The following is a 22115-nucleotide window of genomic DNA, read 5'->3' as shown; positions in this document are numbered from 1 at the left end:
AGCAAGGTAGGGGCTCCCACTGGGGGTGTACTTAGGCCCATGGTGTTCAATGATTGTCAGTTGGGCCCTTCAGCCGAAGCTGGACGGGTACCAGCTGGATGGAGGCCTGCATTCCTGCCCAAACTCCACGTCACTCACTTTCTGGCCTGTCTAGTGTGGCGAGTGGTGGTCGTCCTGGCGTTACCATGGAAACCAAACAGCTACCAAGGGACGGACGTGAGAACCTGCTCTAAATGGTGTTAGAAACCACTCTGTGTGTCCCCAAGGCGGGCATGGGGGATCGCCACGCCATGTCCTCCCTTTTTCTCATGCAATTTGCCCGGCGTTCTCTTCTGTGTATATTTACTTCCCCTCCCGTTTTGCTGAGGAGGGAACTGAGGCACGGCATGCACATCCCTGCTCATTGTAGGTGGACAGGATGCCCATGTCAGCCTGCTACTTTGAGGGCCAAGCCGGCACTGTGTTCATCCCCTTTCTGAATGTCACATGGAGAAATGGACTTTCCTTCCTTAATGGCTTTACTGGGTCAACTCTCAGGAACTTTTTGATACATATAAAATTTCTATGTTTTTTTTTTTTTTTTTTTTTAGCGTGGTATAAATCTGGTAAATCTATACTACCCACATGGTTTGAGGGCAAAGTGCCCCGATTTCCATTTTATAGTTTGGGCGACGCAGGGGATGGGGAGAAGACATGTTCAGGATCGGCCCAGGAAGTGAGAGACTGGCTAGCTCACTCCATTTCCAGTTCTGTTAGAAACCACTCTGTGTGTCCCCAAGGCGGGCATGGGGGATCGCCACGCCATGTTCTCCCTTTTTCTCGTGCAATTTGCCCGGCGTTCTCTTCTGTGTATATTTACTTCCCCTCCCGTTTTGCTGAGGAGGGAACTGAGGCACGGCATGCACATCCCTGCTCATTGTAGGTGGACAGGATGCCCATGTCAGCCTGCTACTTTGAGGGCCAAGCCGGCACTGTGTTCATCCCCTTTCTGAATGTCACATGGAGAAATGGACTTTCCTTCCTTAATGGCTTTACTGGGTCAACTCTCAGGAACTTTTTGATACATATAAAATTTCTATGTTTTTTTTTTTTTTTTTTTTTTTTTACCGTGGTATAAATCTGGTAAATCTATACTACCCACATGGTTTGAGGGCAAAGTGCCCCGATTTCCATTTTATAGTTTGGGCGACGCAGGGGATGGGGAGAAGACATGTTCAGGATCGGCCCAGGAAGTGAGAGACTGGCTAGCTCACTCCATTTCCAGTTCTGTTAGAAACCACTCTGTGTGTCCCCAAGGCGGGCATGGGGGATCGCCACGCCATGTTCTCCCTTTTTCTCGTGCAATTTGCCCGGCGTTCTCTTCTGTGTATATTTACTTCCCCTCCCGTTTTGCTGAGGAGGGAACTGAGGCACGGCATGCACATCCCTGCTCATTGTAGGTGGACAGGATGCCCATGTCAGCCTGCTACTTTGAGGGCCAAGCCGGCACTGTGTTCATCCCCTTTCTGAATGTCACATGGAGAAATGGACTTTCCTTCCTTAATGGCTTTACTGGGTCAACTCTCAGGAACTTTTTGATACATATAAAATTTCTATGTTTTTTTTTTTTTTTTTTTTTTTTTTACCGTGGTATAAATCTGGTAAATCTATACTACCCACATGGTTTGAGGGCAAAGTGCCCCGATTTCCATTTTATAGTTTGGGCGACGCAGGGGATGGGGAGAAGACATGTTCAGGATCGGCCCAGGAAGTGAGAGACTGGCTAGCTCACTCCATTTCCAGTTCTGTTTGGCCAGAGTGAAATTCTGGCCATGCTCCCAGGGGTGTCACTCCCCTGACACACTCCCAGGGGGGGTCAGCCTGGGTTTTCTTCTGTTCTCCCTGGACTGAGACCTGAATGAGACCTGAATGAGAGAGAGAGAGTTAGGGAATGACTGTAGAGAGGCCATGGGAGGTGGTCGTGGCCAAGTTATTCCTAGATAAGGGCCCCAACCCCCCATCCCTCCAGGGGAGTTATTTTGCCTCACAGAGGATGCTAGTAACAGAACAGAGCCTAGACACCCGGCCCCTGCCTGCTTTCCTCACTGGGGTTCCTTTCCCTATGCCCTAATATGAGCAGGCATTTACCTATGCCCAGACTACTGGATATCCGTTACTCTCCTTTGATATTAATTGATGGATTTGTTTTGACTGATGCCACACCCTTCCTGGAGAGGGGGGTAGGATATGGTCCACAAAACCCTGCCCACGTGAGCCGCACATGTGACCTATAGGCACCACATACAGAACAGTCACTGGTGTTGGGCTGACTGCTCTAAGTAGCATTTAAGCCTCACAACTCATGGGGGCAGTGATTAGCCTCCCTGTGCCCAGATCAGCAAATAAAGTGACTTGCCTAGGAGGACACAGCAAGCAGCAGGCAAGTGGCAGAGTGAAAGTTTAAAGCTAGGTTTGGTTGATTTCCCAATATTCTTCAGCCACTGTACTACATCTCTGCCTGACTTGCAGGCTCAGGAAGATTCTGTCTTGGGGAGAAAGCAGTAAGCCACACAGAGGAAGACTGCCCCCTGTCCACCCTGAACTTTTGCAGACAGATCTGATGTTCTGCAAAAATACAGTTGCTCAGAAATTGGCTGCTAGAGCATCACGACGAAGGCCATCCTCTAACTCATGTTGGTGCAAAAAGTGAAAACACTTCAATTACGTGTATTATTTCAAATATGAAGCATTTGGTTATTTGATCTTTTTTTCCCCCATCATCAATATGACTAATGTGTCACTTGTCTGAAGTTTCCCGTTCACGCAGACCCTGCCTGCCTGCACGCTTCCCTCTTTCAGGGGACTGTGACAGAAAGGAGAGATGGAAGTTTATTTTTAATTTGGCCACCGAACGAACATCGAAATCTTCCCTTCCAGCAGCTGAGCCTCTGTGTTTTCTCACCAGGGTATTAATTACCTGGTTCTGGGAATGGCCAGCCGGGCAGTTCCCGTGGCTCCGCAGCCCCAGCGGCCACAGCACCGCGGCTCGTGGACGCAGCAGGACTCCGAGGCTTCGGCAGGGAGCCTCCTCCTCCTCAAAAAACTACGACACAGGTATGGGCTAACTTGTTAAACACATTTATTGATTTCTTGACAGTAACCAAACACAGTGAGTGACCATTATAAACAAGGAAAGAAAGGCATTCGTTTGTATTTTGTGAGATCCGGCTGCACCTGGAGAGAAAAGACACCCCCTTCCCAGGAATTTACAAGGCAAAGTGCATTCCTTCAAGGGAGCATCACAGGGGTGGGAGGGGGATGGCAGTTTTGAAACGCAAGAAATCTGTCGCCTGCTGTCTCAGGCGGAAGCTCACCTTGTATGAATGATCGAGCCATGGAGTGGAATTAAAAGTTATACTTGCTTAGCAAATGCATTCCTGATTGCCACAAACTCAGTCAAAACTGGCTGCAAATGAACAGAACATGTAGATGAAGGAACAAGTGAAATCAAAGAATGCAGTTGTAATGGAATCTGGGCTTCGCCTGTAAGGAAGGAGAACAGACCAAAGGCGGAAAAATGAAATTAACTCGTTAAACACATTTATTGAGCTGTTAACAATAACCAAACACAATGTATGACCTTTGGAAAACAAGAAACAGTGAATGGATCGATTCTGATCTTGGCAAATCCTACTACAGATATGTGACGAAGAGGGGGAAATAATTCCATTTCTTTATAGTCTGCAGTGATATATATACAATGTGTATCTCTTCAAGGTCTGTCCTTTTCTTTTTAATTTTTTTGGGGGAGTAAACAGAAGAATAAGTGTCCTTGGCCAACTTTATCCTGGTTCACCTGTCACCAGAGGATCCTAGGACACCACCCGAGATAACTTGATGCCAAGAACAAAGTCCGCTTGATGCTGTCGGAGCTGTGTTTTCTCCTCTCTCTCTTTTGGAAGAATTTTGTATGTACAAAGGCTGAAAAGTCTCATTGGGTAGATTTATTAGTTCAGGAAAACAGTATCAAAATTGTAATCAGGTTAACTGGTTGTTTTCTTCTAAGACCTCTTTTGAACGAGCCTGTATTTTCTGAAACTTGACTTCCCATCCTGGAGGCCATGTGAGTGTGTCTATGTGTAGATATGTTGGCATGTGTGCCCCTGTGTGTGTGTGTGTGTGTGTGTGTGTGTGTGTGTGTCTGAGTGTGTGGAAGAGATGTGTTCCTCTGCCATGGTTTTGCAGATACTTTTCATGAAGAAAGGGCCAATCCAAAGAGTGAATGAGGCTTGAGGGAGAGAGGGAGAGAGAAGAAAGAGGGGGGCATTCTAGGTTACATCAATTCAAAGTTGTAGTATTTCTTCTTGAGATTCTTCTTGGTCTCGTTCCCTACTTGAGGAGCCATTCATTTACTGGAAGGAGAGAGAAAGGAAAACACACACAAAAATAACACAAAACAAGGCATAGTTGAGTTAATGCGCACAAAGTATAGGGGGCTTACTTGCCTAGGAGGACACAGCAAGCAGCAGGCAAGTGCAGAGTGAAGGTTTAAAGCTAGGTTTGGTCAATTTCCCAATATTCTTCAGCCACTATACTACACCACTGCCTGTCCCAAAGGGGACGGGACAGTTCTGTAAATTCTGAGTATGTGTCCCAACCACCCACTCTGCTTCCTCATAAACCTCTAGGCCCGACCCATCCCATAGGGTTGTTACTGGTCACAGGTGGCTACCATAAATTCAAATTAATTAAAATGAAAACTAAAAATTTAGTTGTGTTGCTTACTAGCCACTCTTCAAATGTCTGATAGCCACATGTGGTCGCGACCATATACTGAACAATGTAGATATAGAACATTTCCAGAGTTGTAGAAAGTTCCAGTGGATGGCAGTGCTTTAGATGAGGGGACAGATGACAGCCCACAGACCAAATACAGCCTGTGATCTGCTGTTGGGGACTGGCCACACCCAATCATTTTCATATTGTCTATGGCTGCTTTCACTCTACAACATAAAAATGTAGCAGAGACTATATGACTCAAAAGCCCAAAGTGTTTACCAATTGCCCCTTATAGAAAAATTATGCTACCCCTGCTCTAGACTGTGACCTCTGCATGGAGGGGGCCCTATCTGTCTTCATCCCCACTATATTCCCATCACTTAGCTAAGTGCCTGGCTAGGCTCATCATAACTACATGTTGAAAAAAGGGAAGGCTCAATGAAAGGCGTCTTTTTCTGGTAGTTCTGGCAGGAAGGGAACAGACAATTATAGTTTTGACACTTTGCATGTGTCTGACAGAGAAAAAAGAAAGAAGGAGATGCAGGGGAAGCAGGAGAGATAAAGTAGGGAACCAAGGGGCAGCTGTCTGGTAACATCCATAGCCCCCATATTTGGTTGGCACATTATTGTTACAAAGGGCTTCCCCATCCAGGCTCTCATTTGCTCCTTGTGAGTCATGAAGTAGACGGTATAAAGACCGTCATGAAAGAAACCAGGTCCAGAGGGGAAATGACTTGGCTGGGTATACATGGCTTGGTAATGACAGAACCAGATGTGTGGATTCCTTGTTGAAGATATCTCCATGACTCTGCTCTACCTCCATCTTCCTTTCTATGTTGAGATTTTACGAGAATGATCAAGAGATACTTGGCGTGCATAGGAAAAGAGAGAGAGCTATGTGTGGACAAGAGGGTTACAGGAGACAGGAGTCATTTTAAATGTCTCCTTTAGTAGGGAAAATTGTCACTTCTAGGGACATAACACCGGAAGAAGATGTGCTCACAAGTGTTACCTCATTGGATCCCAATGGCCCGGCATCCAAAGTATTTGCTCCCCTTTTGGGAGAAAGGGAGTGGGAGTCCATTGTGCCCATAGCTAAAAGCTTGAATGCTTCTTGCTGTCCTGTTCTAACAGATAACATTGGAAAATCAGCCTCCCTGGGCCCTTGGGTAAAATGGCAATAAAAATGCTGTCTTATGCTAAGCAAAACAAGTCAGTCAGAGAAAGACAAATACCACACGATTTCACGTATATGTGGAATTTAAGTGATAAAACAAACGAGTAACGGAAAAAAAAAAAAAAGAGAGAGTGAGGCAAACCAAGAAACAGACTAACTACAGAGAACACGCGATGTAAGGGAGGGTGGGTGAAGCAGGAGGTGGAGATGAAGCGGTGCACCCGTCGTGCTGAGCACCAGGTACCGCACGGCAGTGCTGAGTCACTATGTTGTACACCTAAAGCGGATATCACGCTGTATGTTAACTAGCTGGAGCTTAAAGAATAACATAAAGAAGAAGAAAAAGGAAACATACCTCCCTGGCTCCCATCCGTTTAGGGTCTTACGGTGCTGAATATACTAGAGGCTTTAGAAGAGGTCTGCAACTTTCTGCAATGTCCTTAGTGTGATGATTTGTAACTATGTACGCAGAAAAATGCATATAACCCTACACCAAATATCCTTTCATGGGAGTACTTTCTTCCTTGTGAAGAATCTGTAACCCAGGCAGCTGTCCTAATCCTAATGTGGGCTTCGATAAAGCTTCCTTCCTCCCTCCCTTCCTTTTTTTTTTTTTTTTTTTTTTTAAATGCTGTGAATGGGAAGGCATTTGAAGGTTTGGCACCCCTCCCCCAGCCCCATCTCTGCCTGTCTGTCTCCATCTCTGCTTATCTCCAATGATACTGAGGTTTCACCAGCAGGAAAGCACCATACAAATGGAAGGTTGGGGTGGGGGGCGGTGGGGGTCTCACTGTCATTTGTGATCATGATCCTAACAAGAGGCGCCCCCCCCTGCCCCCGGCTGGGGCCCGTTGCCCTCTGTGCCAGTGTACCCACCTCTATACTGAAGTTTCTGGGCTCGGTTGTTGGGACAGTCCTTCCCCTGTAAACTGAAGTTGATGTTGGTGCGGATACAGCGGTTGTTGAGTGGTTGCACGGGTCTGAAGTTGTCACTCATGCTCAGGAAGATCTGAGATGGTTGGTTCTGGCTGAGCAGCCGTAAGGAATGCATCTGCGGAGAGAGACACAGCTGAGTCCCACCTACCCTCCTAAATGCACTAGGAAGGGAGTGGGACCGTGTGCCCAAGCCAGGCGGTCCTAGCTGCCTGGGACGGGGGACACGTGAGTACCGCAGAGACCCCTGTTTCATGGACTCGGGTTGCTGCGCCTCTGTGCATGGAACGAGCCTGGCTTCGTCCTCACCAGGTCATGCATGTCTCTGAGTAAGTCCTTTGCTCTCTCTTAAGCTCAAACACGCCGTCCGTGGAAGCAGGAAATCCATCTAGTTGTTCTCCAGGGTCCCTTTTCCCTCGGACACCTCATGATTCCAGAACTTCCAATAATTCAGAGAATTCTATTTCCCCCACATGGGTGTTATCCACACCATAGTGATCGATCCAAGGGTCAGAGCTAAAGGAAGCTGGATCAATGCGGTTCCTTTTCTGGGACTATTGGGACCAGGTGGCTGGACTAAAGCGTTTTCTGCCATGTTCCAGCCCAGGACTGCAAAGCAAAGGAAGACTTTCCTGTCTCTAACAGGAAAGAAGAACAAAGAGAATGTGTAATGAGGAGAGAAAGAGAATGAAGAGAACAGACTTCTCGTGACTTCCCGACATTGATTTCTGATCTCAACTTCCATAAGATGTCCCAATATCTCTTGAATACCTCCTTTTTTCTAAGTCAGGCATCTGGAGGGGGTCACTTGTCACTAAAAGAATCCCAATCAACACAGATAGGGTTGGAGCCTTCAAATGGTTCATCTTGTTGGGTTGTGAGTACTGTCCTGTCAAGGAGATTGGATTCCGGGGCACCCGGGTGGCTCAGTGGGTTAAGCCTCTGCTTTTGGCTCAGGTCATGATCCCGGGGTCCTGGGATTGAGCCCCGCATCGGGCTCTCTGCTCAGCAGGGAACCTGTTCCCGCCCCCCACCCCCCGCCTGCCTCTCTGCCGACTTGTGATCTCTGTCAAATAAATAAAATAAAATCTTAAAAGAAAAAGAGATTGGATTTTGATTCCTTTGCTCCTCTTCCTTTTGAGTTTTATACACGGTTGTAGAATGCCAGAACCAGAGTGGGTGTCATGACTCCCCTGGTTATAAAAAGAAAGGCACATTCATTTCACATAAGTGGGGGGTGATGGTTGTGGGAGTGCACAGTGAGCAGGGGCAAGGCTCGCACCCAGTGCTCAGACCTGGTTCTCAGGTAGTTCAAGGGCATATGAGTCCCATGAGATGTTCTAAAATACTTCACATTTCAACAGTTTGTGAAATGCTCAATATCCTCTGTCTCTTCTTAGTGACTGACACAGGTATGATCAATTTAAAGACCCTGACAAGCCTCCCAGTAAGGAAATCTATTTAACTTTTTTATTTTTATTTTTTTTTTTTATGTAGGCTCCGTACCCAGCATGGAGCCCAACCCAACACCAGGCTGGAACTCAACGACTGTGAGATCGAGATCTGGGCTGAGATCAAGAGTTGGACGCTTAATTACCTGAGTCACCCAGTTGCCCCTATTTAACTTTTTAAAAATCTCTCTTTTTCAAATATATTTGGACATGCCATCCATTTTGCTCCCTTGCTGTTTGAACATAATGACTTCAGTGCACACTCTGGGAGCTGACCTTGCTGTCTTTTCTTATTCAGACATGTGGGATGCTTCTACAATTCATTCATGCTAAGCCATTTCAGATGCTGGTTTTCTTTTCCTTTTTTTTTTTTTAATTTAAAGATTTTGTTTATTTATTTGACAGAGATCACAAGTAGGCAGAGAGAGAGAGAGGAGGAAGCAGGCTCCCCGCCGGACAGACAGCAGGGCTCAATCCCAGGACCCTAGGATCATGATCTGAGCTGAAGGCAGAGACTTTAACCCACTGAGCCACCCAGGTGCCCCGAGATGCTGGTTTTCAAACCTAGTGTGTTGATTTCAGTTGTGGACCTCCAGAATTCATAAATTGAAATCCTAACTCCCTAGTATCCCAGAATCTGACCTGATTTGGAAATAGGGTCATCACAGGTGTAGTCAGTTAAGATGAGGTCATTAGGGTGGGCTCTAATTCAGGGTGACGAAGGTGTCCTTATAAAAAAGGGGATTTGGGAAGAGACGCAGGGGAAGAATGCCAGATCAAAATGAAGGCAGGGTGGGCAGTGCTTCTAGGAACCAAGGAACACCGAAGATTCCCAGCCACCACCAGAAGGACAGGTGGGGAGCAGATTCTTCCATACATCCCTCAGAAGGGGCCAACGCTGATGACTCCTTAATCTTGTATTTGTAGCTTCCAGAGCTGTGAAGCAGTACGTTTCTGTCGTGTAAGTGAGGAGTTTATGTTACATTCTGTCAAAGCAGTCCTAGCAAACTCATCAAAAGGCCCTCCATAAACCCAGCTGGGCTTGACACCGTCTTCCCCATAAGCTGAAAGACCGCAGAAGGGCTCACCTGCATCCTGGTTATATAGACGGGTTTGTTCATTATTATCCAACTTGCCGTCTCATAGCAGGGTGGGATAGTCATCGACCCATCATACGTAATGAAACTAGAGGTCTCTGGATATAGTTCCTCTATATTAAGTCCCTGTAGTAAATATGCATCATCTAGAGAAGGAAATCAGAAAGACATAAGAGTTAGGTTTCTTGAGAACAAGCTGGGAGGGCTGATCATTTCTTTTTCTTTACAGATTTCAGAAGACTATATCTGCCAGGATAGGCTACAAAAACGAGCAGCACCCCCCCCACCCCCGATCTCAGTTATTTTCAACAACAGAAGCTTATCTCTTGTTCACATACACTTTCACCCCAAGTTGAAATGGAGGGAGCTTCCTCCACTGTCACTGCTGTCCACAATCTGGGACTCAGGCCCTGTGAGCAGCCGCCATCTAGACCCTTATGAGTAGCAATGACAGAAAGCAACTAAGATGAAGTGTATGTTGGCTCTTAGCTCTCCCATCCCAGAAGGGGCACCTGTCACTTCTGCTTACATTTTGGTAGCCAAAGAGGTAACACGGCCAAGGCTGACATCAGAGATTCAAGGAGGAACATTTATCCAGCAGGATGGGGCACCAAATATTGGTGAGGCCACAAGAATGACCCAAGTCCTTGCTTGTGGTCCCTGAGACCGAGACCCATAGCATTACGGTCATAACGAAATACACAGTTAAAGACTTCAGGGCCAACTGAAACATAGCTTGGTCGCCATTCTCATTTACTCCCTTTGCTTAATTAAAAGAACATTAAGAAAATACTTTCAGAAAAAAAAAAAGCAAATCAGGCTAAATCTATCATGAGATTCAACAGTTAAGTCCAACAACTTTCGATCTTTGTCGGTCTCTTCCCTATCGCACCCATGCACATAGCCTTTTCCCTTTTTATACCTATTTGAGGTAGTCCCATTCATATATATTTTACTATTAAATATGCTTTTTCAATTATGAAACTGACCTAAGTACATATCAGACTATATGGAGAAAAGAGAGACAACAAGAAGTTAATCAATACCTCAGTCATCTGAAGCAGTGGCCACAAGCATTTTGGTTTATTTCATTCTGATTTTTAAATTCCGTGCATGGGTTATACCTTTGTGAACACTGTAATGTACTGAAGTTTTCAAACACCCACAAATTCCAATGAATGTCTCTCACCCTCCTCCTCTCTCTAGGATCCCTCCTCTTCTCTCTGCACACCCTTCCTCTCTTCTCCTGGCTTCTAAAACGCCATGCCTGGTATTCCTATTTTTCTGGCCATTCTTTCTCAGGTTCTGTTGCTGGCTCCTGATTCTCCACCTGCTTGTCTCAGTGGAGACAAGCAGGGGACAAGTCCAAGGCTTTTTTTTTTTCCTTCCTCACTCTTCAGTGAGCAGCCCATCTACCTCTATGGCTTCCATTGTCCTCTGTATCCCAGTGATTTCAGATCATGAGTGTCCACTGCTGTGGCCAGTCCGGGAGGCCAGAGGAACCCAATGCCTGGCAGGTGGGGGGAAAAGCCTGTCTCCTCCAGTCCTCTTGGATTCTCTCATCCGTGTTTCCAACTCCCAATGGAAAAGGACTAACTTCTTCAGTGGTTGACATAACCTCTCAGGTTTAGGACTGTGCACGTATGAAGGTACAATAAGGGACTTTCACATACAGCTGGAACCTCACAATGACCTCTAAGACTGGTCAGGCAGATAGTAACATCCCCGCTGACAAGATCAGAGAGACACAGTAACCTCCCTAATGTCTCAGAGCTGGCTGGGGACTACAGAGTAGGAACTGGAACCCAGCTCTCCTGACTTCCAGACCAAAGTCACTCATTCACTCAACACGTGTTGGAGAAGCACCAGCTGGTGCTGGGCATGGGGTTAGGGAGGGTCTGGGGAGAGAGCAGTGAACAAGGTAGATACGGTGCCCACACTCACTCTAGTGAGACACACAAAACCAGCCAAATAAATCAATGTGGGCTCTCCTATCAGGTGGTGATGAGTACACCTCCGCCAGGCCTGTTCCTCCCTTCGGATCCTGAGCATCAGGGGACGCTCACCCATTTTCCTGGGCAAAATCCTCCTTCCTTTCCCATCTCTTCCTCCAGAAATTGCTCACTCAATTTTCTCCGATAAAAAAAGAGTCATCTCTGCCAAGGTAACTTGAATTTCAGGGCTCCTTCCCTCATCAACAGAATTAAGAACCGATCAACTGATCCAGTGGTTTGGAATGATGTAAACAAGACCACTGTCTGCCTGCTTCCCCCCACAACTGCTCCTCCTGGCCTCTGACCACCCCAGTGGGGCGGGGGTGGCGAACGTCTCCAGAGCTATGTCCACAGCATGACCATGAGACGGACAGAGTGGTCTCCGGCTGGATCTGGAGGCGAACCCTAGGAGAAAAGACTTTCTTTCACTTTGCATTGAAATGTGTCCACCCTCCCGTCTGAACACCACAGACTCGGGACAAGCCCAGGAGAGACACGGTGACGGGACCACGGCTGCCCTAGGGGTCTGGACTCTGGCCTGTGGGGGCAGATGCTTCCCTACAAGGCCACAACGTCCAGAGCACGCACTGATGGGACGCTCCTAGGGAGTCCCATCCGGCGTCAACACAATCCTTTTCCGTGGCTCTGTTTCTTAAGCCCTTAAGACACGTCAAGCACTGAGCCACGAGTGGGTGAGCACGACGTTGTTAAGTGAGTGCAGCAAGGAACCACGGCGACGGCGACATAGATCTGTGCTGGGAACAGGGAGAGGTGGTCACTTCTGCCTTGCGGGTGGGGACTCGGGAGAGTATTCATCGAGGAGCTGGGTCTGAGCTGCATTTTGAATGACAGGAGGTCATCAGTGTGTAGCTGGCAGCAGGGTGGCTGTCAAGGGCCCTGTAGACATTCCTGCCAGGGAAAGAACTGAGGACGGAGGGAGAGAGGCACACTGGCTGAGGGTCGGGAGTGCCTGGAGCTGCAGGGGTGGGGAGGGGAGGGGTGTTGTGCAAAATGAGGCCAGTGGAGGGCACAGGCCACACGGGGGACATCCTACTCTGCACTGCTGGACATCCTGCAGGCAATGCGGAGCCACTGAAGGGTTTAGACCAGGGGAGTAGCAAGATCAGATCCGCACTTAATGGTGCCTGCCCTGGTCGGCGGTTTGGCCCGAAGAGGAACATACGGGAGGAGAGACGGAAGCATTTGGCTCATTGTTACGAAAGGTCAATGTGATTTGTTTAACCAAGCTTGCATGCAGAGCATATTAGGTACTCTGGCGTGTGGCGATTACTGTATTTTATTTTATTTGGGGCGGTGGGGAGGAGGGAAGGAAGGAGGCGGTGGAGCGCGGGGCATTCCAGGCATGGCTGGGATAAAGGAAAAGAACATTGATGTTTCTCTGGAACCAGAAGCAGCCTCTGCACTGCGTCCATGCCCGAGGCAAGTGTTGGGGTGTGTGTGTGTGTGTGTTGGGGGACAGGCAAGGAGCAAGACATTACGTTCCGAGATGTAACCCACACAGCAGGATGACAGCGTGCTTCCAAAACACTGTTGCGCCCATGTCCCTGACTCCATCCGCTGGCGTCCTGCCATGTCCCCCAAGAGATGCAACACTCCGACGGAGAACTCGGGCAGCTTGAGGGCCGTCTCGGCCTCCCACAATCCTTATTTGCCACTTGGTTCTTTCCATGAATCTTGCAGATTTCCACTTCACCTTTTGCCCTTCTTCTTCTTCTTTTTTTAAAAGATTTTATTTTTAAGTCATCTCTACGCCCAACACGGGGCTCAAACTCACAACCCCGAGATCAAGAGTTACGTGCTCCATGGACTGAGCCCGCCAAGTGCCCCACCTTTCTGCCCTTTTTATTTCTTCACACTCCAGAACTTGGAAAGACCCAGTGTGAAAAGTGTGAGCACTGGACTCAGACCTGAGTTTGAATGCTGACGGGGCTGCTCCCCTTCCGTGTGACCTTGGATGTGCAGGTAACCGTGTGAGCCTCGGTTTCCACATCTGTAGTATGCAGGTGGTTGGGTAGCCATAGAACTGAATGTATGTGTCCCCCTAAAATTCATATTTTGAAGTCTTAACCTCTGATGTGATAGTATTAGGAGGAAGGGCTCTGGGGAGATCATTAGATTGAGAGGACGAAGCCCTCTCGGATGGGATTAGCGCCCTTATAGAAGGGACCACAGAGAGCACTCTCACCCCTTCGTCCTTGCGAAGAGGCAACAAGATTTCCGCGACCCAGCAGAGGGCCCTCGCCAGACCCCAGCCACGCCGGCACCCTGGTCTCAGAATTTCAGCCTCCAGATCTTTGTGTAGCTTGTACGCCACCCATCAGCGGTAGTTTAGGAATGCAGCCTAAAGGAACTGAGACAGAGTCCTTGACTCTGAGCTGTTTGAAGAACAAATAAGACCACACTTTCCAGTGCAGATGGTCCCCACCTTCGGATGGTTCAATTTATGATTTTTCAACTTTATATTGGTCTGAAAGCCATCCTCCTTCAGTAGAAATCATGCTCTAAATTGTGAATTTGGATCTATTCCCAGGCCAACCGTCCTCTCCCGGGATGCCGGGCAGCGAGCCGAGGCTCCCTGTCAGCCCCCGGAGCGTGAGGGGTCCATGGCTGGGAACCTCCCTCCGTTCTGTACCACACACAACCATCTACATTCACTTTCCCACTTTCAGCGCAGTATTCGATAAATTGCATGAGATAACCAATGCTTCGTTATAAAATAGGCTGCGTGTTAGATGATTTACCCCACTGCAGGCGAACATAAGGGTTCCGCGAACATGCGTGAGGTCAGCCGGGCTGGGCTGTGATGTTTGCCACTAGGAAGTTTTCAACTTACAATGGGTTTATCGAATGGAACCCTAAGGTAAGCCAAGGAAGATCCGCACCTGACACAGGATCTGGCCTACGGCACTGGGCAGCACTGATGTCACCACCCCCCTTCCTTTCCCAGGATGACCTCTTCCCTGGGATAAACACTGCTTGAGCTCCCTGAGGTCTCCTGGTGCTCCCCAGCTGGGTTAGGGCCTTCCTTTGTCCCTGTATTTATTGAGTCACTGCCAATAATTACTCTATTTAAATGTCCCCGCCACCCTGTAAGCCTTTGGGAGAACAGCTTCTGTCTTTGACCTCGGAATCCCCAGGCATTGGCATGGGGCCCACCACATAGTGGGGTGCTCAAGGAACACTGGAGGAATTGGTAAAACAGTTTCTGCCCCACATCTCCACCTGCTGATGGCGCTGGGCAGAGGCTCAAGGAGGAAGAGGCAGCATCATTCGTCAGATGATGGAGAAAGATTTCTGAGGCTCCAGTCCATACCCCTAGCTTAAGTACATGCTGCCCACTCCTTCCCCCCAAATAGGGCACCCCACCCAAGATATCAGGGCAGGAGTGAGACTACTGCCTGTCTCCGCCTGGCATCACCATGTTCCCACACCAAACACATCTGTTTACACTACTGTATTTACATTCCTGACATCAGCGTGCATTTAACATGTCATGTTTATCCCCACGACTCCCTCCACTCTGCCTCGGGCTGCCATTAAGTCAGTGTTCCAGCTTCTAAGGATTGGAAATTGAGAACCACAGGCTACCTGTTTACATCCTCTGTTCTCCCCACGGAGACTTGCTTGGTGCATTTGGTGGGATAAAGGCCATGGAAGCTGAGAAAAGAATATGGACAAACCCTGCAGTGTCCAGCCCTGGGGTCAAGGAATGCTGTGGTGCATTCTAGGGCTGATCAGCTCAGGAACAAACGATCACCCACTCCCTCTGTCTACGCAGCAGCTGGCAGAAAACCGTCAGTGTGTGCTTTTCACCATTACCCTCCAGGCCCTGAGACAAAAAGGAACCTAAGAATGAATGCACTTGGTGGTGGATTCTGCTCACTGAACCTTCATGGGTCCGTGTATTCATCAGTAAGGACAGCAAAGATCTAGGGGTCAGAGTTATTTGTGGATCGAGAGATATAGAGTTGAGGGGAATTTCAGAGACCAGTGGGGTGGTCTGTTTGGGTTAAGGATATTTACTGAAAGGAAGCGATGGAAGAAGTTCAAATAAATTTTCATGTTTAAAGAGAGGTTTTCTGGGCACCTGGGTTGAACGTCTGCCTTTGGCCTGGATCATGATCCCAGGGTCCTGGGATCGAGCCCAGCATCGGGCTCCCTGCTTAGTGGGAAGCCTGCTTCTCCCTCTCCCACTCCACCTGCTTATGTCCCTTTCTCACTGTGTTTCTCTCTGTCAAATAAATAAAAAAATCTTTATTAAAAAATAAAGATCTTTCTTTCTATCCCCCCCATTTTTCTGCCTTGTCTTTTCTTACCATCTTTCCATCCACCTAACTTCTGTCGATCCAAGCGTCATATGAGAATAGCTTAGAGAGGGCAAGGCCCTGGACTTCAAACACAAATCCTAATTTGACTTTCAGTGCCACTTGTGGCTTTGCCAGGAACTTCTTCCTTGGTGGATAAGTCCCATGACCTCTTACTGTAGGCACTAGACTACTACGCTGGAAAATGCTCAAGTCATCTTCAGGCGAGAACAGTCTCTGGACCCCCAAACATCCTTCAACATAAGCTTCTGTAGATGCATCTATCCTTGGTCGGTCCAACTTCTGTGATTCTTTATGCATCGGCTACATCTCTATAGTACAGGAAGGCCCCTGGGAGAATCACTAGGGAGAGATCAGTTACCTGCAGTTAGTAGCCCGATTTTGTTCTTTGAAATGAGTGGAGAAGTTGACAGATGTGCTCTTAATTTTATGACATGCTTTTACCAAATCTGTGATTTATCTTACGCTGAGTTCTCAGGGATGGATACAACTCTCATGCTGAGATTTTCCTTCTTTTTTTTTTTTTTTCTAAAGATTTTATATATTTATTTGACAAAGAGAGGGAGAAAGGGAGAGAGACAGAGAGAGAATAAGCAGGCGGAGGGGCAGGGGGAGAAGCAGACTCCCACCGAGCAAGGAGCCAGAAATGTGGGACTCGATCCCAGGACCTTGGGATCATGACTTGAGCCAAGGGCAGATGCTTAACCCACTGAGCCACCCAAGTGCCCCATTTCTTCCTTTCATTTTTTAATAAGAAAAATGTACTGGGGCACCTGTATGGCTCAGTGGGTTAAAGCTTCTGCCTTCAGCTCAGGTCATGATCCCAGAGTCCTGGGATCAAGCCTTGCATTGGGCTCTCTGCTCTGCGGGGAGTCTGCTTCCTCCTCCTCTCTCTCTCTGCCTACCTCTCTGCCTACTTGTGATCTCTGTCTGTCAAATAAATAAATAAAAATCTTTAAAAAAAGAAAAAAAATGTACTACGATGACATGCCTAGAACTGAATAGTGGGAGAATCCTTCCCTCTGTCTGAGCTTCAATGACAGACTCTGTTAAGTGTGTCATGTTTGCTTATGTGGATTTAACATCACCCGGCGCCCTGGTTATGAAGTTCCCATTTGGAGAGAGCGGTACCAACAAGCAAAGGACACGGTGTTTCCGGAGATCGATACCAGGCTGGCTTCTGATCAATAAGGAACTATTTGGCAATTTTCTCATATAGAATGACATTTCCTCTTGGAATCTGAGGCAAATCCGAGTGAGCTGAAGAAAGGCAATTACCAAAGAATAAAGTAATATGATTTTTTGTTGTTGTATACCAATTGCCGGTGAAAAACAGGACCCCCCTGAGAATTGGAGTCGTGGAGGGAAGCCCCCCCCGCCTTTCCTGTCCCTCATTTCCCGGAGTTTCTACTTAGATTGCAACATGGCAAATGGTTGCTGCATTTCTCGTTCCCTGAAAAACATTTCCAAAGCCATTCTTTTGAAATGAAAGTACAAGTTCAATTAAGCACAGAGAAAGGCACCAGAAGCAATATGCTTAAACTCCTGGGTATACTTGGTCACACCCAATACCACGGCCATCTGAGGAGCAGGAGCCCAGAAGGCTTCCCAAGGACCTGAGAGGTACAAGTCGCTCTCTTCTTGCTTTTAGCTGGGGGTCAGGGCAGGGGACCAAACCAAAATTATAAAGAAGCAAGACAGAAAAAAAAAATGCTTTAAGGAGCTCATACTGTGTGTAAAAAAACACGTTTAAAATCTCTCCTCCAAGTGCCTTTGGTTGTGTATCTTTTTTATTTCCTTGGAGGGAATAATTTAAGACAATAGCAGGATCTTTTAAAATTTGGACTCTGGGATCTTTTGGATTCCTTCTGGGCTGAAGTTCACCACTGTATTTACAATCAGTGAAATGAACAGAGTATACGAAATTGAAAGGGAATGAAGCCCCCGAAATGATACACAGTGCTGGGATATCAGAAGAAAGTCTTCATTTGTGGGTAATGTTTTATTAACTACTCCCTGTTCCACATTTAAGAAGGCTCTTTGCACTCCATTAGTTATTGGTTTCACCCTTGAAAATGTCATAAAATCTCTCTTAAAAAGAAATAACGTCAGCTTGGTGAAATCAGGTGGATAGTAACATGATAAGAATGTTACCCTTTATGCAATTGGAGCTCTGCAGGTGCTAATTAAATAACACAAGGAAAATGGAGTGATATTGACATTCTTGCAATATACCACATTAAAAAATTAAAATACTTCAAGTAAATTACTGATATCTCCTCCAGAAAATCCGTTCAGAGAATCCATTTTTCAATGTCATGATTTCAGTCTTGACCCCCAGTCTATTGAAGGGGAATTTAACTTTAATAAAATGGATTTTCTTTAGAAGACTTTCTAAATTCAGTCTGAAATTAATTCTGGCTGGTCTTTTCCATTGTCGGTCCTGGTTTGTGAGAGTGTTTTATAAGGTTTGCTCAGACATATAAAAGATAAGCTTCCAAGGAAAGTAGAACCTCTCTAGGCCATTACTAGCTGCTGCATGGCTTCATAGACAGGAACTGGGCATCATGCAAATAAGTCATATTGTGTGCCCAGGATTGCATTCGCTGAGAACATAGTTTTTTATTTGGCATTTTGGTGACCTATATCCCACCCTTCAGGAAGCTGGATTTGACCACCATGTGCCTTTGGACAATTTAGGAACACCCAAAGTAATGTACTTCATTTATACCAGTCATTGTCTAGGCCATGGACTGATTGCCTTGCTTAATCCTGACCCCAACCTTCTCAACATCAGAGTAATTATCTTCATTTTACTGATGAGGAAATCATGACTTCAGAGTCAGTAAGAAACTTGCCTGAAGTCACACAACCAAGGAAGTAGTAGAGCCAGGAGCCCGGGTCTGCTACATTCCATCTCTCCTCGCTAGAACACACTGCTTTCTGTAAGTACTATGGTTTCACCACCGTGGTATTTGGCTTCCAAAATTTCCAGTCCTTTTGGCAAGATTCTCCTTGTTTGCTTTTACGGATTCCCTGGCATTGATTTTCTTAACTGGCTCAATAGAATGATTTTGCACAATTCCTTTTTCTCGTAGTCCTCTAGTCTGTGACCAACTCAAGCAATGGACTGTGTACCTACTAGTTGCTGTTTTGTGGTCATTCTGCCTCACCCTTCCATACTTGTTCCCACTCAACCGGAACCTTTCCAGCTAGCTGATGAGACAAACATGCAAGAGCCTCTTCCAGGATGAGACTTAAAAGATATCTTTAGCAATGATTTGCAATCCTAAGTCATGAGGCCATGTCCCATCTCTCTCCTCTATTTATTCTCACTCATTTCACCCAAGCTTAAATGCCATCTGGATCCCAGTGACTTCTACATTTATATTTGCCATTCTCTCTCCTGAAATCCAGACTCGTGTATCGAACTACCTCTTCTTGGATGCCCAATAGACATCCTAAGCTTACCACGTTTGAAACTTCTGAATCCCTTCCCTACCCACTAATAGGCTTCATCGCAGCCTTCCCCAGCTCCACTGATGGGAATGTCTTCCCTCCAGGTGCTTAGGCTAAAGGCTGTACAGTTATCCTTGACTCCTCTCTTTTTCTCACAATGTAAATCCAACCTATCAAGAAATCTCATGGCTCTCCTTCAAAATATACCTAATCATTCCTCACCATCCCTTTCACATTGGCCTGGGATCATGACTGACATTGTTGAATCATTTGGATGGTTGCAATTATCTCCCAGCATTGACCCTTGTCCCTCTACAGCCTCTTTCCAAATATGTAACCAGAGTGATCCTTGTCAGCAGATCATGTCACTCTCTGCTCAAAGTCTTAGACTGATTTCTCGTTATAATGGCCTCCAAGAGAAAGACTGATGGGGAGGACTGACCCATCTGGAACCAAAGCCTATGTCTTCTCGGGTAACTGTGTGCTAACGAAGGTAGTGCTACAGTGTCCTTCTGCATGATGCTGATTTCCACCAGTGTTCCCATTCCATGGCACAGGCAGGAGTTGCAAAAAGCTTGGGATGGGATGAACCAGAACTTTCAATGTGTCCACAAGTTCTATGGTTAGTTTCTGTCCCTTCCAAGTGGAAACAAATGCAAAAAGCAAGGAGATGGCTCTTGAAACTGAACCAAAGATAGAATTAAGGAAAAAACCATGCTGCCCAGTTTCATGCAATGCAAAAGTACCATCATTACAACAAGGTTTAAGACCTCAGAGCTAAGGTTTTCTCCATCCCTAGAGAGGAAGTATGATGGGGAAGGCGAGGGCATAGAAAAGTTCCCAGGAGGACCTGTGTTTGAATCCTTGCTCTCTCACTATGAAAGGCTAGATTATTGTTTAGGAAGTGTTTACTTCCTTCCCATCCTGACCTCCACGGGTGGATTTTGATGTTTTGGCCATGTCTCTTGTTTTGTCCAGTTGAAAATGGATAGAAGTGATGGTTTGTGAGTTTCAAGTCTAAGCCTTAAGGAACATCACATATTTCTGACCTCCACCATGAGAAGTACTTGCCAAGGGTATCTATCCTGATCCCATAAAAGAAGGGCCATGTGGAGCCAAGCTGCCCTTGCTGACCTGCAGGCCTGCAGTTGTGATGGGAGAAATCAGTGCTTCTTGTCAAATGCTTGTTCGTTGTGCAGAAGCTGCTGACTTATACAGCTACTTACTAAATGGGCGTCCCTGCCACATCGCTTCACTTCTTTGGTTTCTTCAGATGTAAACTGGGACGGCCATCAGACCCACTTTGAAGGTGGGTACTTTCACCAGCTGGGTGCCCAGTGATGGTGAGCACCAGGGGTGCTGCCCGAAAAGCTAGCAGCCCAGAGCCTGAGATGGGGAAAGTGTTCAGTTGTGACGCTCAGCACGCGGCAAAGTGGATGGTGCCACGTCTGAGTGAGAGGGACAAGTTGAAGCTGTGCTGGGGTGTGGTTCTGGGGAGCAGCAGAGTGGCTGGGGGTCGAGTTCAGGTGTCCTTGTGTAATGTGGTTGGGTGCACGTGGGGCCAGGGATCAATTTCCTTCCATCTCACTCAGAAGTATGGAAGCAGGAGACTGATGGATGTCCCTGAGCAGGTCGCGTTGTCTCCCCCGGCACTCCGGGGCTAACGCCATCATGTCACCAGAGCCCCTGCGGAGGCTTCTGGGCTTGTGTTTCCCAACCACAGGCTGCTTCCTAGTGAATGATTCCCGTTTCAGAACATCCTTCCACTTGCCACCAGGCCAGTCTTCCGCAGGCTGGCTGCCTCAGGGACTTGAGCAGATGGAAGAGTGCTGGTGCTCTCCTGCTGAGCAAATCAGTCCCTTTCGGCCACAGTGTCCTGGGCGTAGTGGTGGTGTCGAGGCCATTCCCACTGGTAGGGCCATCATTATCCCTGCGGCTGTGATAAAGCTGCTGCCGGGAACACCTCCATGATTGCCCAGAGTTTAAGAGCACAAATACCTGTCATTAGGAGGCCTCAAGCAGTTACCGCTCCCCACGTGGGGTCTCTTTATCTTGCTTTCATTCCCTTTCTTTTCCCTTGGCCATGACAGATAGATTATGAGGGACTGAAGGAGAATGGCTGCTCCCACTCCCTTCCATTTGCATTTCCAGGGCATTTCTTCAAATAGGTCTTCTGCCTAGGCTCCTCGGAAGGCATCAAGACCCCTCAAGACCCAAACCACATTTCCTGTCACTCCCTCTGTCCCTGTCACTGCTATGGCAGGGGCCCCACATGCCTCCATTAATTCTCTTTAATGCTCTTCACAGCCCTTGTATGCTCTCCTCGCTTTGGATGGCACTCTTTGTGCTTGGAATATCCTCCTTCCCTCCTTTTTTTCCCTCCTTCCGGCCCGCCTGCCTCCTTCCTCCCCTCCCCCCACTCCTCCTCTGCTCACGTCTCTCTTTCCTCAGCAAATAGTCATTCATCTATTCAGTCCTTATCGACATGGCGCCTGCTTTGTGCAACCTTGCCATGTATTCTAAGCAGATTTTCTGCGATCCCAAAGATTTCTCTTTAGATTTTTCACACTGGTGCTTGTTACAAAAATGTCTACAGTGCCCTACAATCTGTCTCTCCGCCTAGCGAGTGAGGACCTGGTGGACAGAAAAAGTGTTCCATTGATCTATCTCATGGCACCTAGGAGCCTCTCAGTAAGGATTTGTGGCGGGAGTGAGTGAACAGCTGAAGGATAGTCTTGGGTTTTCACACTGCTAACCCACTGCAGCTATGGCCGAAGTGTGTCCTTCTCGGTTCCCAGGGAGCTGATGGGGCAGCAGTCAGTGGGGATGCTTCATTCCAAAGAGGTGAAGCTGAAATTTCCCTCAGCTGCGAAGTGGCCATCCGCCATTGGTCCCAGCGA

At 47.3% G+C, this 22115-nt stretch overlaps 1 protein-coding gene across 1 annotated transcript in view; it reads right to left on the bottom strand.

Annotated features, from left to right (window-relative positions):
• Window positions 1-3101: 3101 nt before the first annotated feature.
• CA10 (carbonic anhydrase 10) overlaps window positions 3102-22115 on the bottom strand; it is a 498325-nt gene continuing 479311 nt past the window's right edge. The window contains exons 7-9 of the mRNA XM_082706802.1: window positions 9408-9562; window positions 6812-6986; window positions 3102-4391 (exon numbers count right to left, since the gene is read on the bottom strand). Of these exons, the coding sequence (XP_082562928.1) occupies window positions 4369-4391; window positions 6812-6986; window positions 9408-9562 (353 nt within the window). The 3' untranslated portion in view covers window positions 3102-4368. The remainder of the gene's footprint in view (window positions 4392-6811; window positions 6987-9407; window positions 9563-22115) is intronic.

This window comes from Mustela nivalis (genome assembly GCF_964662115.1).
Source record: "Mustela nivalis genome assembly, chromosome: 17".
NCBI lineage: Eukaryota > Metazoa > Chordata > Mammalia > Carnivora > Mustelidae > Mustela > Mustela nivalis.
Note: the sequence above shows the minus strand (reverse complement) of the source record. Positions and strands in the feature narration are given on the sequence as shown.